Source organism: Myodes glareolus, chromosome 5 (assembly GCF_982192425.1).
Source record: "Myodes glareolus chromosome 5, mMyoGla1.1, whole genome shotgun sequence".
In the NCBI taxonomy this organism is placed as follows: domain Eukaryota; kingdom Metazoa; phylum Chordata; class Mammalia; order Rodentia; family Cricetidae; genus Myodes; species Myodes glareolus.
In genome coordinates, this window is record NC_142030.1 from 6,646,911 (window position 1) to 6,664,096 (window position 17,186).

At 42.4% G+C, this 17,186-nt stretch overlaps 1 protein-coding gene across 1 annotated transcript in view; it reads right to left on the reverse strand.

Moving 5' to 3' along the window:
- The window catches only part of Ush2a (usherin), a 683,507-nt gene that overhangs the window by 259,841 nt on the left and 406,480 nt on the right, over positions 1–17,186 (reverse strand). The window contains 2 exon segments of the mRNA XM_087905997.1: positions 7,213–7,279; positions 7,281–7,402. Coding sequence (XP_087762123.1) covers positions 7,213–7,279; positions 7,281–7,402 — 189 coding nt within the window.

Consider the following 17,186-nt stretch of genomic DNA (forward strand, 5'->3'; position numbering starts at 1 on the left):
GTTCTTCACCGATTTTCTGAATGAACACACGTTTTCTATTTCTTCTGCAACGCACAGAGAGTGATATTAAATTATCTCTTCAGCTCAAAGATAAAATTCAGCTGTCACCAATAGCGCCCTGCTCGCCGAGAGACAGCTTTATTTTGCCAAAAGAGTTCATGTCAGCTGTGCTCCTTGGCATCATTTTATAACTTAATTAAATGTTACAAAATTATGAGGATAACAGAGATTAGTTTCTATAAGAATTAATTGTTTTATACAACTTAAAATTAGGACTTAATCATACTATCCTGTCAGTACAGTGAGGTTATAAAAACAGAAAAATCCTGTAACTAGAGTCCACTTAATTATCTTTACATTTTTGTTTCCCTTTCAAAGATTTTAGTGTGTGTGTGTGTGTGTGTGTGTGTGTGTGTGTGTGTGACACAGGTGTGCTCAGTGTTCATGAAGGACAGAGAGGGTGTTGTATTCCCTACAGCTGGAGCCACAGGTGGTTAAATGCCATCCAGTATAGGTGCTACAAACCCAACTCCTCTGAAAGAGTGGTGAACATTCTTAACAGATGAACCATCTCTCCTGTCCCTTGTTCTGTTTTAACTTTAAATTGGGAATCATAAACTGTGCATTATGAATATAGTTTTTAAGAAGAAGCATGCTAGACTCTTAAACGACAAACTAACTCCCTAAGAAAACAACTTGGCTCTATATAAAAACTTACGGGTAAATAATTAGCCACATGCAAAATTAGTATGTAGGTGCCTGCTCTGAGTTAAATTATATTTAACATATATTTGTATTTATTTTTTAAAGTCCTGTTTTAACTACCCTTCTCAATAGCTAATTGAAAATGATGGTTAAAATGAAGAATTAAACACAACCTACAGAGACTTGAAGATGTCAAGAATTGACTGAAGGGCGTGGTCAATCGGCAGTTAGAATTAACAAGACCAGCTCAAAGATAAATAATATATTTAATAATTGGAAAACAGAGAAAACTCATACGACTGAGATCCAGAGAGCACATATGTAGCTGGGAGCAAGAGAGGAAAAACAAGGGGCAGACTCCTGGGAATCCCATTTCCTTGTTCCTTGGCCCCAGGCAGCCATACCCTAGCCAAATGTGATTGGCTGAGCTTCCCCATCAGTTCACGCAATAGTATGATGTTTCTATAGTATGATGGCAATATTGACAAGAGTAAGACCAATAATGTGGTGACTTCAATCTAATTTTAAACCCGGAAAAATGAATGATTGTCCAAGTAAAAGACACGGGGACAGCAGAAACAATTTTTAGTATAAGTCCTAATGCCCACAGCATGTTCTGCTCAGTCACCTATTCAGCAAATACTTTGTCTCAGCCTTTTGGGCTACAACTATTTAGAAACTAAACATTGTTCCTGACTTCACAGCCCATAAATGTCTGATAAATTGTGGCAGAACTAAGAAGAAATCAGAAAGAAAACTTCCAGATTTTAGAAATAACTAAAAGAATTTTTTTAAATTATCACACATTGAAGGAACACATTGTTCCTTCAAATACTGAGTTATAGATGCTTTAATTAATTATTTTCTGTCTATGTGTGGGCACACGTGTGCTGGTCAGAGAACTATTTGTGGGGGTGACTTCTTCATTTTTACCCCTGTGAAGCAGTTTCTTATGACTTCTGCTTTATACCACATGCTGCAAGCTGGAATTCCAGCCTAGTATTCCAGGCTAGCACTGGCCTGCGAGTGTCCAGCACATTGTCTTGTCCCTACCTCCACCTCACTGATATGCGCACCTCTACACCCTGCTTTTCATATGGAGTTCAAGGTTTGAACTTGGGTCATTGGGCTGGTGCAACTAAACACTAACCCATCTCTCTGGCCCCGAGTTATACAGATTTTAGGCATGATTTTATTGATGTAGATTTCTTGATATTTACACAGAAAGAAAATGCCATATTTATTTTGCTGGTAAGAAAGATTTTCTTGTATCTCCTTCAAGGAAAAATGTAATAAATGGTTTTTGGTGCCTATCTACTGTTCTTTTAAAAACAGGCAAGACTTGGGCTGGAGAGTTGGCTCAGTAGTTAAGAGCATATACTGCTTTTGCAGAGGACCCTGGTTCTGTTCTGAGTTCCCACATGGTGGCTCAAAACAATCTATTACTTCAGTTCTATGGGATCCGTCACCCTCTTCTGATCTCTGTTAGCACCAGACATACATGTGATTGGCATACATACATGTGAGTAAATTACGGGTGCACATGTAAATAAATAAATTTTAAAAGATGAAAATAAAATAAAAGCAGGGCAGACTTAATAGAAGCATTTTATGTGTCTGATCTCCACATGCAGGTTCCTACAGCACAGTAGAGCAATGCAGGAAGTGAGCACTGAATGGTCCCTAACTGCGCAAATAAACACACGCTTTTGCACCTGCCAGGCAATCCTAGAAGGGGGGAAATCGCCAGGCAGCCCGATTCAGAGCTGTGAAAACTGAGGATGATCTGACACTTTCAGCTAGAGCGGAGGGTGATGGAAAGACTCCTGAGGATGAGCCACTTGCAGTCACTTTCCGGGTCTCTCTGTTTTTTTTTTTTTTTTTTTTTTTTTAAAAAAAAAACACATTTCAGAAAACAATGGCTTCCCCAAGCCTTTTACTTTAAGGGAACATCTAAGCTGCAGTAATTCTAGTCAAAAGTTGAAAACCATCAATTTATTTATTGCTGGAGAAAACTGAGTGGGGTTTAGAAGTACAGGTGGTCCTGAGCTCCTTCCTGGTTGAATTGAAACCGTTTAGATAAACGGAAGAAAAGGATTCCTTCTGCAAAAATAGGAAACATTCATAGAAAAATATAATCCGGCTGTAGCTCGTCAGTGTGAAGTGTGTCAGTAATCATTTTAAACTATGCCCTTTCATGATCCCGCTGTCTCCTTCTGCTCTCCGAGTAGGTCTTTGATGTAACAAAGACAGTTTCAGACAAGATTTCAGTTCATCTGGAAAAAGAAAGGTTTAAGTCTGGAGGCAAAACGCAGTGTATTTAAAATTTATACAGTCCATAATGTCTTTGTTCTGAACTTGAAGATCCCACAGAACTTGGGAGCTCCTTCGCCCTCTGTCTCTAAGCACATTCCTTCATCCTCGGCTGATTATCCGGCCACGGCGGCTTTAGCAGGCGCTTCCACCGTTTAACTACATGCAGAGTCATGGCTGACCCCTTCTGATCAATTGCCAATCCATACAGGTTTGACTGATAAAAGAGCCAATTAGATTTAAGCAAATTAAGGGACATCACCAATGTCAACCACTTATTAAACTGAAGACCGAATTCCATGCATACAAAACACAGATGCCCCGAGCCCCATTAAGTGCTGAATCCTAACCCCATTAGTAACTTCAGACCTTGGTGGGGTAAAGGTCACAGGGAAGTTTCATATTTATAGATTAACGTTTGGATTCCTTTTTTTTTTTTTAACTCTTTGCCCAGAACTCTTGTACCTGTCCCATAATGCTGTTCGAGAGCTTGGATTAAAGTGATCTTTCATTTCCCAAAGTACCTTAACACCAACAAGAATTATGTTGTAGAAATAACAAAATACAGTGGTTGCAGGATTTCAGAATCCTGAGAACATATGGGAGGTGGGGCAGGACTCCACAGACAAAAGCAAGAGGTACTCCACCAGGATTCCAAAGACTAAAAATTTATTATTTTTATATACAAGGTTTTGGGGCCTGAGTACCTTTAATCTACATATTTAGCCCTCGGTAACAATCTTCAGATAACACAGGTTTGTCAGATTTCCTTTGTGGGTATGCGTGTCTTTGTTCGTGGGTTTGCATGTGTGCACATGCGCACGTGGAAGCCAGAGGCTGACATCCAGTGTCCTCCTCCCCTAATCTGCTCTTTCTGTTTGGGGACAGGGTCTCTCACCGGACCGGAACTCTCTACGTCAGCTGGGCTCTCTGGCTGCTCTGCTCCTCAGCACTAGGTTTCTATGTCTGGCATTTCAAACGCGCTTCTGGAGATTAAATCAGGTCCTCTTGATCGCACAGCACATACTTGATCCATTGAACCATCTCACCGGTGAGCCTTGTATTCTTACACTCAGATTTCCCATCAGCAAAAGAGAGTTGGTGGAAAGGAGTGAGAGGTCTCACCAGCATCAGCCCAGAGATGTGTGTTTGTGTGTGTGTGTGATGCATTGCCAGAAGAGTCCAGCAGGGGCATCAGATCTTTTGGAGCTTGAGTGACAGGAAGTTGTGAACAGCCTGAGAGGTTCTGGGAACCAAACTCTGAAAGGCCCTCTGCAAAAACAGGGTTTTTTTGCACTCTTAAGTGCTGAGCCACTTTTCCAGCCTGGCATATAAAATTCTTAGGACTGAGTTTTCTTGTCTTCTTTTCCCAAATTCCTACATAAGCTAAGAGGTGCTCATCCTATGCTCATCCGAGAAAAGGCCAGCAGTTAGAATTGGCAAGCTCACGAAACGTGGGGCTGTTTCCCACTCTAACTCTCTGGATTTCAGCTAGATATACATGGCCACAGACTCTCTCCACTGGATGCTGTGCACAGAGGAGGTCACAGCTTTGCAGCTGACTATCATATAAAGATACTCGGGTGGAGACTGGACCTGAGGGAAATTGAGGAATGATAACCAAGGGTAACTAAACTCTTTGTCAGGGTATGCATGGAGTATAAACACACGTGTGTGCAGATGCATATATATATATATATATATATATATATATATATATATATATATGCAAATATATATATATATTTGAGTGGATGGATGCCAGGCATCCTGATTGGTCATTCCCCACCTGATTCCCTTGAGACAGGGTCTCTGACTCAACTACAGCTGTTCTGGTTAGATTGACTGGTGGTAAAGCACCCACAACACCCTCTTGTCTTGATTCCCCACAGTTTAGAGCCAGGTACCTACCTGTCTCCCAGTTCACATACCCAGTACTGGGGTTACAGGCATGCAGACAAGCCCAACTTTTCCAGGGCAGCTGACTGCAAACACAGGTCCTCACGTGTCTGCAGTAAGTACTCTGGCATGCTGGGCCATCTCTCCTGAGCACCCCCACCCCATGTATCATTTGATAGCAAGTATTAGGTAAAGAGAAAACAATGGCATTCCTCCCACCAAACTCTCTGTTACGGTGGTTTTGATGTATCTGAAAAGAATCCGTAGCTCAGACTACTTCATTTTAAACCTCACATTATCCAGCGTGGAAAGACACGAGGAAATCGGCATCACCATCAGAGAGGTTGGCCACAGAGGGCAAAGAGATGGCACGGACCGTTCCAGTCAAACACAACACAAAAGCAAGCAGCACACAGCCTCTGCCCACTAGTCGCCTTCTGCGAGCTGGCTCATTTACTGTCCACTTCGGTATGAAGCACAGCTCACTGGAAGGCATGCAAGATTTCTTTAATAACTCTCAGCACTAATTTAATTCTACTTAAACACACATATTCCACTGAATGCCACATGCTTTCCAGCATGATTTTTATGTGTAAATCATCATAATATGTTTTCAGCTCATTAGGTAAAAGGAAGCATGAACTAAAACCTATTTAATCAATGAGGTATCACCTTTATACTGCCACAAGGTCATAAAAAAGATCATTTCAAAGCGGTAAGTTTCTTAATTGTAATCAACAACAATCTAATGACGGGAGAAAATAAGTCCTAATGGTGGCAATGAAGTGACACACACTCTGTCTCTAAAGGCGCTGCTTCCTCTCTGGGTGAAGGGTCACCTCCCGAATATGGACTCCTGGGTGATTCCTCTCAATGGCCCACTGATCCCAGATTGTGAGCCATAGTGGAGCCTCAGCTCCCCCACACACCTGTAAAGCAATGACGTAGCTACCCCTGTTTCCCTTACATTGGTTCGTGTATGGGCAAACAGGCCCTCATGCGTGTATCGAGTGAGCAATAGGAATGTGCTATTTTATCTGAATCATTCTCTCTCTCTCTCTCTCTCTCTCTCTCTCTCTCTCTCTCTCACACACACACACACACACACACACAGAGAGAGAGAGAGAGAGAGAGAGAGAATCCTCTTAGAACACACAGGCTTAAATACATGGACAATGCATGAAGTGAGCTCCTTTGTGAACACAGACTGAATTGCTCTGAACTGAGAACACACTAAGTCAGTAGGAATGCTGTCAATGGAGCACACAGTTATTAAGGTTCTTCAGTGCCGGAAGTTTGAGGGCAGGACAGACACTAGATCTCCTCAGTCCTCCTCATTGAGTATGTTCAGAAACCCCACATACGGAGACCCAATTGAGCAGCGTTCGCATACTCTGCGGCACATTTCCCATTCAGGAACCGTGAATACCAATTTGAGAGAGAGATTTCTTCTTGCCGCCGAGATCTCACAAATAGTTAGGACATGGGGTGCAATTGACTACACATTTTAGGATAATTATGCTTATTTTAAACTGCATCAATTTTAAATAGAAATATTTAAAATAAGCATACCCAGAATGCACTGCATCTCACACAGGAAAGGCAATAGCGACGGCTAGGATGAAGTGTCTGTTCAGTGTGTGGAAGAGACGCTACTGTAATAGCCACTTGCCGACTCTTACAAAGAGGACCTAGATTTAAAATTTGATATTGTCCGTATGTTCTGAGGAGGGGCAAAAGGGCTGTACCTTTTCACGATTCTCCAATAATTCCTGAACACTGATGCCTCCCCAACCATCTGCTTATAAATACGTTGTCAAAAGTAAAAAAGTTTAACAAAATTTGGCAAGTTGAAGAAATGAGGAAACAAACAATAAACAAATAAACAAAACCATCAAACAACAAATTACAAAAAACACATTTACTAATGTTCTTAAGATAAAGACATTCAGAGATACCTGTGTGTACAAACACACATACACATGTGCACACACATATACATTCACACACATACATACAAATAAACACACATGAATGTACACACATACACACACCACACGCACACACACATGCACTCACATATGCACACACACTGTAAGAATTAAACAGACTCCTCAAAGCAGTAAAAGAATATCAATAATGAGTTTTCAAAAGATGAAACTGCCCAAACATTCAGAAATACAGCCAAGCCTCTATGTTTTAAAATGAAGTGTCCCATCGTCACGCAGTGCTGGGTTTCCTGTTCAAGGTCAGAAAGACTACAGCGGTTTCAGACTCACCCGCTGGACGCTGGACGTATTTCAACAGACACGGCGTCACTGAGGATGCTGCTTCGGCTGTTGGATGAATTCACTTGGACCAGAAGCATTCACTTGGACCGTGTAGTGTGAGCAAGGAACCAAGTCATGAACCAGCGTCCAGAGATGGTCCCCGTCACTGCTGAGGATGGTTTTTGTGCCACTGAGGAGGGTGTAGTTACCACCTGCTGGTTGAAGAGGAAAATTATGTTTAATAAGTATTTTCTTTGCTTATTTGAGTATTTTTTGGGTTGACGAAGATGCAGCGCCAAGCTGAGTGATTACACCAGCACCTGTGAGACATTACATGTGTCCCAGGTGGTGGTCACTCTCACTTTACTATGCTGTGGATAAAATGCAGACTGTGTGAGTAGCTACAACAGATCACAGGCGTTAAACTGCCCTGACAGGGCAAAGATAATATGACCTTATATAACAAGCACCATGCACACATATAAAAATTGTCCAGATATAGAAATGGGTCTTTTTATTTTTCCTTTTTTTTTCATAACCCTTGAGTTTTCTTTAATATATTTGGGGAAAGAAGTGATGTCTCCCAGTGAAATGGTTCTGACTATAGATAGCACACTCTGACATATGCCATCTTCTGCTCACCCTGCTTGAGTGTTAGCCTGGCGCCTTTCTAGTTCATGTCTCCTTAAACTGGGATTGGTCAGAATGTCATAAAATCGTTGCTGTTGGTGGACTGTCAGATGTATCCATTTTGACTGGAACATCTGTATCCATGTTTCTTAGCAGATGCAGAAGCTACCCGGTTGCATAAAGCAATTGCTTCCCATGTGCCCTCATGGTGTCCCACCATTTTCATTCTTTCAAATCTCTGGTGAACCCATATCATATCCTAGTCTGTGTAGGACATAGAGAAATGTTGCACCACACCCTAGTTATAATGGCTCCTCTCTTTGGAAATCCTGCATACATACTAATAGTTGCTGTGGGATAATGCTTTTGTACACTGTAAAGGTTTGTCACTCATATTGGTTTAATAAAATGCTGATTGGCCAGGAAGCAGGCAGGAAGTATAGGCAGGACAACCAGACTATGAGAATTCTGGAAGAGGGGAGGCAGAGAGTCAGTCACCAGCCAGATACAGAGGAAGTAAGATGAGAATCCCTCACTAAGAAAAGATACCAAGTCATATGGCTAAATATAAACAAGAATTACGAGTTAACTTAAATTGTAAGAGCTAGTTAATAATAAGCCTGAGCTAATAGGCTCAGTCTCTGTGTGTTTCTTTGGGACTAAATGACTGTGGGACTGGGTGGGACAGAAACTTGTGCCAACAAACATTCATGGTAAAAAACAGAGTGGGGGAGAGCTAAAAATTAGAATTAAAATGAGAACAGAGTTAGAGTTTAAAGTTATGACATTTACTTTAAAAGACATACTTTTTTAAAGTATACATGGGGGAGGTATTGTTTTTAATTTTTGCCAATATAGGAATGTATTAATACTCTTTAAAACACAAGGAAAAGAACCATTTAAAGATCATTAATTAGTCAATCAGGCTGCCTTCCTTTGTCAAAGTGTTTCCTGTTATACATTTATTTCAACAGTTTTGAAAAAAATGAGTAAAAGCCATCAGGATACTGGATGTAGAGGGGAAACAAGTGTCTTTGCCAGACCCTGCAGTGACAGCACACCGTCTGATCCAAGTGCAAAGCATAGCCACATGGGATAAGCAATCTTATATTGTAAAGAAATTTGAATGCCTAAACTATGTGTAGAAATGTATCCTCACAGATTAGCAGGACAAGTACAAAGAATGCCTGCTGACTTTTGGCAAGCCCTGGGTTAGAACCCATCCTCCTGCCCCTTGAGCAAAGGTTCGTCCTCCAGGACACTTAATGATCCCGAGTGTCTAGCTCTTCACCTGTGGGCTCGAGCTCATGCACAGAGATCTCATATAGATCCACCATGAAAGTCAGCAAGGTCTCACCCTCCTGCAGCCAGCGTGAAATATCTGCTCAAAACCACATGCTATTGGAGTCACTTGGGCTTCTTAGCATAATCTGAGGATTAGAACACAAAGCTGAGCAGTGTGCATTACATGTGTGGCTCATCAATGTATATAGTTTGATTAGCTGCCTTGTGAACAGATCTACCCAGCTCTCTCATTACAATGAACAAAACACTAAGGACTTCTGCTGATTTATTTTTTTGCTATAATCCATACAAATTATACCTGCAAGACAAATATTGAGCATTGGCAAGTGGTTAAGGTATAAGCATCTGGCATTTTGTTTTCTCGGTGATCTCTAACTATGTCTTAATCATCAAAATCCATCATTGCTCATTTAAGTGATGAACACAAAACTGACCATGTCATGATGTTGTCCCATCAGGTAATATTCCAAATTCTAGAACCAGCAGGAGTCTTATAGTTGGTTTGGGTGTGGTCATTTTATGAAATGTGGGTGGGGTAGATAAAACAAGACATATACATAAAGTATATTTATAATATTTTTAATAATTTCAGGCTGAAGGAAGTAGTTGAAAATTTAACTGTGGCAGAGCACACACAGTTCAGTGTCTTCTGTGGCCCAAGAATCTCAAATATCACAGAATAATTTGTCATTTTGGTCTTGAAATTGACATAGGCAAAGGGATGGTTATTCCAAAGAGAAGAAACAGGGTTCATTGACTAGAACACTGGGAAGCATAATTGCTATTTGTTTTCAATAAAGAAATATTCTAAGTTTACAGGGTGACATCAAGTCCAAAATGGAAATAGGAACTTTATCTTGACATCTGAGCAATGCAATGCCACAGAGTGTTCAAGGCAGCTTTTAAGGGTTCACTCAATTTCATTCTGAGAGATGCTGTTGTAGCATTTGGAGGTTCTTTGTGGCTAGCTTTGTGACTTGATTTGATGGACGATTGCTGAGTGTCAACTGTGTGTAAGAAGCCTTTGCTGTCCATGAGATGACACCCAAATGCATAAAATATGGCACCTGCCCCCGAGAAGTCGACTGAGAAAGGCCACAGGTTCTTTCTGATCCTTGTCTAAGCATAACCACATGATCACACCTGCACATCTCCAGGTCTCAGGATGCCCTGTTCTCTTTAGAAGCATTTTTACTTATGGTTCAAACGATCATTGCTGATGTCACACACTTAGCTATAAAATCCTCAAACCAGGTCACCTTACCCTACACAGACACAGGCAGACGTTCATCTGGCAAGGAAGTTGTGTCATTTGTGCATCTTAAAAAAGACTGAAAAATTGTAGAACACCAACAAAATTCTACAATCATGTCACAGGAGCCCAAGCTTACCTATTTGTAGCCAGGCATGAACACAGGAGCACATACGTATGCAGAACACTGGTGGAGGTGTCATTCTTTCATCTGCTGTGTTTGTTTGCATTGGAAGCAGTTTTGGATCCATAAACCAGATGCTCTCCTCTGTTTTTCTCTGAAAATGGCGTGGCAGAGAGAAATATATTAAGTACCACTTTATTCCAAGTTTGCCATATAACGACATTAATACATGGTAATTATACAATTAGTTGTAATGCTAGTTTCTAGCTATAGAACAATGATTACTGAGTAATTATAAGAAGTATATAATTACTCAATAATTATGAGAAGGAAGTAATTATATAACCATTTTGCTCAGCTCAAAAAAACGAACACGTGTATCTTCAGGAGCCATGCAGATGAATGAGTGTGATCTACTCTCAAGCTTCCACAAACACATGGCTCAGTTCACACTTTCCAGATAGAGTCAGGATTCCCACTCTCTGTGAAGTTTAAACCTCTTCAGATTCAAAATCCAATATGGATCCACAGGTCATAGCTCTTTATCCAACCCATCACCTGGTCCTCCCCTTTGCGCTCAGCTTGATGATTTTGGGCTCTTAGACACAGGGAACAGTTTGTTAAAATGCACAGCCCGGGCTGCCCCTCTGCGCTGAGCTTGCTTTCCCATTTCCCTCTGCCTGTCCATAATGTTCTGTGGGCAGGAAAGGTGAGACCATATTGTTCAGTCTCAAAGCAAAGCTAAGGAATTCTGAGGTGACAAGCACCTTCTGTCACAGGTGTACCTTCTTGTTTGCCACACTCGGCCCACACTGTGTGGGAGTGACAGTGGATGGTGCAGGTCCCTTCAGGTTTCTGGGTTTGGGAACCACAGCTCACCACGCTCTGAACTTCAGGCATCGCGATGTTTAGCATTGCCTCTCCAGTTCAGGCTTGACATGAGGTACTAGGCTTCAAGCCTAACGAGGGCAAACTAGAATGGGCTTTTGTTGCAATAATCCAGGGCTTGTCCTCACTGAAGTCACTTAGAGCCATCTCACAAAAATGCACCTACATGAGTTGCACCCAAACCTACTTAGTGAGGGTATTAGCGCAGGAGCCGGAAATCACTGAACGATAGGTTCCTCAACCTGTTGAAGTCTGAGAGCTACCGGTTGAGTGATTTATTTGCAGTTATACTATTTTTAAAAATTTGTTTGTTTTATGTGTATGAGTGTTTTGCTTGTATTTATATCTGTGCACCATGTATGTGCCTGATGTTCATAGAAGTCAGAAGAAGGCACTGAATTCTGAACCTTGAGTTATAGATAACTGTAAACCACTGAATGGGTGCTGTAAATAGAACCCGGGTCCTCTACATCAGCAGCAGATGCTCTACAGTGCTGAGACATCTCTCCAGCCCAGCTGTTAGGCTGCTTTTAAGGTAATGATAACAAGTCATCTCATTTGCTTCCAAATGTAACTGGACCAAACAAGGGTTTTTTACTGGTAAAGCTTTAGACTCTGGCTGTGGGCTGTAAAATGTTTACTCTGTTAGCACATTAGCCAAATAGAGAGAGTATAAAGCAGACAAACAGGACCGAACTTCGAAGGCTACAGACTCTAACGCAACTGTTGTATAAGAAATTCTAATACATGCAGGAAGGAATTTTAAGGTGAGTTATCATTGATCACCATGGCATCTAGGACAACAATAACTTCCTGGTCTCTGAGTTCGTGTTTGCTTCTCCTTCTGTGTTTCACTCATTGATGGTGCAAGGACTAGAAACAGTCACATTGCATCCTAAGGGGGGTACAAGCTTTATACAGATTGTGGAACTGGCATCTTACTATTACATTGTTTTTATGTGTATATATGTGGGTATGTGCATGGGTGTGCAGAAGGGTTAGAACTCATCCGTTCTCCTAGAGCTCGAGTTCCCGGCAGCTGTGAGCTCCTCTAGGAGGGTGCTGGGAATTTTATGTACTCTTGACTACTGAGACATTTTCAGGTCCCTCAACCACATAATTAAGCAGAGAACCCCTGGGAGCTAATAACTGACTGTAATTCTAGTTCCTGGCAATAGACATCCTCTTCTAGTTCCCAGGCAAAGACATCGGCATGGTATACAGACTTACATATAGGCAAAATACTCATCCTCATAAAACATAAAAATAAATCAAACTGTTGAAAAACAGGACCCCCACTTATTTCTCAGGATATTCCAAATTTTGATGAGTCTTCAAATAACCCTATATCATCTAGTTCTCCTTTCCTGTCTTTGAAGGAAAAGGAAGTAGAGGAGGAGATAACCACAGTGTACCCATGTGGCCAACAGGTTCATTTGTTGTTCCTAGCTTCATTACGAAGTCCTGCTAAAATGCTAACTGCATCAATGCCCATTTTCTCGGGTGAAAACCTCAGTGTTCTTATTTGTCGAACAGCAGAATATTGTCTGTGGAAGTATTTTGTTAAGTGAGAACCAACGTAAGTAGATATTTTTGTATGTCATATGGAAGATGTAAAGATGATTACTGTCCTGGGATAGCATCCTCTGGGAGTCTCCTGATTGAAATCATGTAAGCGGGTATCCTTTCTCATTCTGGTAATGTTCATTGTCACAAAAATTTTAATGCGCCATATATTCCATAATTTTTTTTCCTCTGTGCTGTACTGCTCTGACCTTTTCAATATTCTATAATTTGACTGGCTGGCCATTTCTGTTCTCTTCCTTTTTACAGCCTTATTAACTTGTAGGAAAGAGGGAAGACGAACCACCAATCAGAATACATAATATTGCAAAGGTCAGCACAGTTGCACACGGTGTCATCACACACCGATACTGCACGCCAGGCATTAACACCTGATATCTTATTCATGTGACAAAAAAAAACTGTAACGAGAACAGAAAATGGCACAACATGAATTCATCCTCCAGACAGAGACCATAATGAGAAATGACAGCGAACAAACCAAACCCAGTCTTGTTTCCTTGTGATGCTTTAATATGTCACACTTGGTGCTGCTTCGGACCGGCCCTTGTCGGAATCCAATTAAACCTCAAGGTAGGAAAGGTGCTAACTAATTTCCCTATTTCCAGTTACAAGAAAAAAAAAGAGAGAGAGAAAAAGAGCTGTGTTTCTACCATTTGAGGTCTCAATTTTCGAGGTGTTGTACTCCATCCGTCCCAATCCCTTAGCCCTCTGCCAGTACCCCTGCCCCCCAATATCAGGTATGGAAGGCCGTATTGCAGATCACGGTGGCAAGGTGAGTTGGAACTGGGACGGTGCTCGGGGAGATAGGATACTCTAGACAGCAATGACTCGTGGTTATGCTTCTTCCTAGAGACATTATTTTAGATTATTTTACCCACAAAGTGCATTCCCCTCGTCTCACCAAGCTGTAGGTCTCTGGGTAGAGGGGATCGCAAAGGCACTGGGAGTTCAGTCTGTAACTTATATATGGACTCATCAGCCTCTGGCCAGGAGGGAAGCATGTGATAGTAACACACAAAATGCTCATCGGAGATGACCTACCTAGTGCCTGTCTCCGTCTCTCTGCCTCCCTCCTCCTCTCCTCCTTCATCCTCCTCCCCTCTCTTCTGTTTTTTGACTAAGTTCATTTCTCTTTCCCTCCTCCGGTAGTCTTGAATTTGTGATGTCACTAGCAGTGGGCTTGAACTCTGACCCTTCTGCCAGCAGCTCCACAGTCCTGGAATCACAGCCATGAGTTGCCAGGCCTGGTTATACTGTGCTGGGGACAGGATCCACGGCTTCCTACATGCTAGGCGAGTGCGGGACCCACCACTCTGCATCCTCAGCATGCAGTTTTTGCTTTCTTCTCTTCAGTTTTGGCATCAGAATATAATTGCCTCATTTCTCTCTCCCCTTCCCTCCCAACAAACCCTTCCACATACCCCTCCTAACTCTCTTTCTTCTTAACAGAACATTTCAAAGGAGGAAGAACGGGCTTGCCTGGGAACCTCTTCGTCCTTCGAGGACAGCGCCCTCTGAATACATCAGATTTCTTACCACTGCTGTGGTTATTCTATGTGATTTTAATTAGTTGCCATCAGGTAAAAGGTCTACTTCTTTGATTGCTCTTTAAATTAGTCACTCCGCGGTGTGACACTGTTCTGACGGGGAATAGATGCACACGCTATCTCATCAGAGCAATGGGGAGGTGCCTCGGAAACACATGGCCATGCTGCTCAGGGCAGGGCACAGCGGTGGCTCTGCCGTGTTCCGACGCACCCTGTCCTGTCCGGTGCTTCTCCAGCACATGAGCTGGACTATGACACTTGCCTTGTAAGTGTCTTATGTCATTAAAAGAGTCCTTGGAGGCACAGTTCGTGATCTTCAGTTTACACACCGGTGGGCGTGCACACAATCATTCTGTCACCAGAATGTTCCTGGTGGAGGCTCTGCATCGCCTTTCCATACACTGAACGTATGGGTGCTGAACCTTTTGTGCCACTGTGATTGGTTGGAAAATCCAACTGCCATTCCTGATCCTAGAGCACTGGCCATCACCCAACTGTCGTTCTATGGCAGCTAAGAATCTTGACTTTTTCTGTGAGGGTTTATACGTGCTTGCAAAAACATCATCTGTTTAAGGACAGCAGCCGTCTGGGGAGTGTAGCCTTGGATAGGGATTGTATAGTTTTTCTGAGGACTTCTATCAGTTTTTCTTGGGAGTCATGCTTCCAGGGCCCCTAGACTTCCTGTGCCTTGCTGTCAGGCACCAGGACCGCCACCAGCAGCTGCTCAGAGCTCATGCAGGACCTCACGGCCTCTCTAAGTCTTGTTGCACCAACTCTTCAGCTGAGGGTCCCAGAAAAAGGACCATCAAAGTGTTGCTGGGACAGAAGCCCCACTTCTAAGTTCTAAAGAAGTCCCTCATAACAGTGCAGGTTGGCAGGAGGTGAACCTTGCAGACTGCCTGTTCTGAGGGCCTTGGTTTCTTGTTAGCGTTGGACAGGAGGTTGCTGGCAGTCACTGGCTGCTGTTAGGGAGGCTTTCCTTCCAGATATCCCCATGGTAGTGTCTCCAGTGTTGTTGGGTGTCCCCAGCATGGCTCTTGCAATGCCAAAGACATCATTTTTCAGCAAGATGGCTTCTGATCCTTTTCAGCAAGCCCACGGAAGTCACAACCCACCTCCTTTGTTCCATTCTGCTGTTTAGAAGCAAGTCACAGATTTTGATCACAGTAAGAGGAAGGCTTTTCACAAGAGTGTTAGACCAGGAACCGGGGCTCACAGATGCACCTTCCAGTCTGTGTGTAAGTTTCTAAATGTGTGACTGCAAATTATCTTGCTGGAGAGAATTGGAAATCAGTTGTGAACTCTAAAATGTGTTTGTCTGGGGGAGAAGGGTGCTAAATTTAGTATCCCCAAAGTCTCCCACCCTTCCCAAATGTCTACCCAAATCAGAAGAAAACCCAAGAACAAAAATAACATTAACAAAGCAACTGAAGGTTTTGATGGGGAAGTCATGAAAATGAAAAGATGAAGTAGCCATGCCTGGTGATACATGCCTGTTATTCCAATGTTTAGCAAGTTGGGGTAGAAGGACCATCATGGATTTGAGGTCAGCATGGGATATAAAGTGAATTCAAGGACAGCTGGACTATACAGTGAGTCCCTATCTTAAAAAGAAAGAGAGTGGTAGAAGAGAAAGGGCAGTCATTCTGACACTTGGATGTAGAGGGCAGTTTAGACATGCCTTTGTGCTAAACAACAGAGCTGTTCACCGCTCACAGAGCAGGCATGGAAACCAAGGAAAACACCGAGATCATGCTTCGCCTCTGCATTCAGCCAGAGAGTCCTCAGAGGTGGGAGGCTAGTCAGTCAAATCTGGCTGTCCAGTAGAGTCAGAGTCGCTTGTCCTGTAGAATTTTGTACTGACTGAGAATCTAAGAGTCCAGGAATGGGAGATGCACAGGAAGTGACAGTGGGTGCCTCCTTAGAGAATACGCAATTGGATGTCAGAATGAACGTCTGGACAGAGGGTCAGGATATGCAAGCATACCTTTGCTCCTTCCTTTGTAATAGGAGGTTACCTGGGGAGTGGCTGCTTTCAGGGTACTTGCTTTAGGGTGGGCTCACTCCCTAAACAACAGAATGCTAAAGGCTTGATGTCTAAAAGTGTTAAAGCAATTAACTGAGCTGTCCTTTCTGTCATGTTAAAGAAGCTTTTTGTTGCTTTCTTCCCCCTTCTGTACTAGGAAATAAAAGTGTATGGAAAATTAGATGTGGGCAATTTCAGTGTTCACTGGAATGCCCTCCGGGTACTATTCTGTATTTCTGTTTTATTATTTTTAAATGCGTCTTCATATTCTTCGCTAATATTTCTGATCCCCACACCCCTACCCTGGCAAGTGATATTTTTTGTTGAGGCTGGTCCCCGACACAAGGCTTTCTGTTCATAGACTGAATTCTTCCTGTTTGCTACTAAAACACGATCTACAACCTGAAAGTTCTGAGGAAGTTCACGTGTGCTACCATGCACTATTTAGTAGTGGGATGTTTTTCTTTTTCTATATCAAATACATTTTAATAGCATTCATAATTTCTGTAAGACGAGGTCACGGGAGAACCCAGATGTATAAGGAAAGCACAGACATCTTCAGACAAGAGGAAAAGGCTGTGGCAGACTACACCATTGCTGCAAGTGTAAAGTGCAGATTCAATTATACCTTCACACTTAC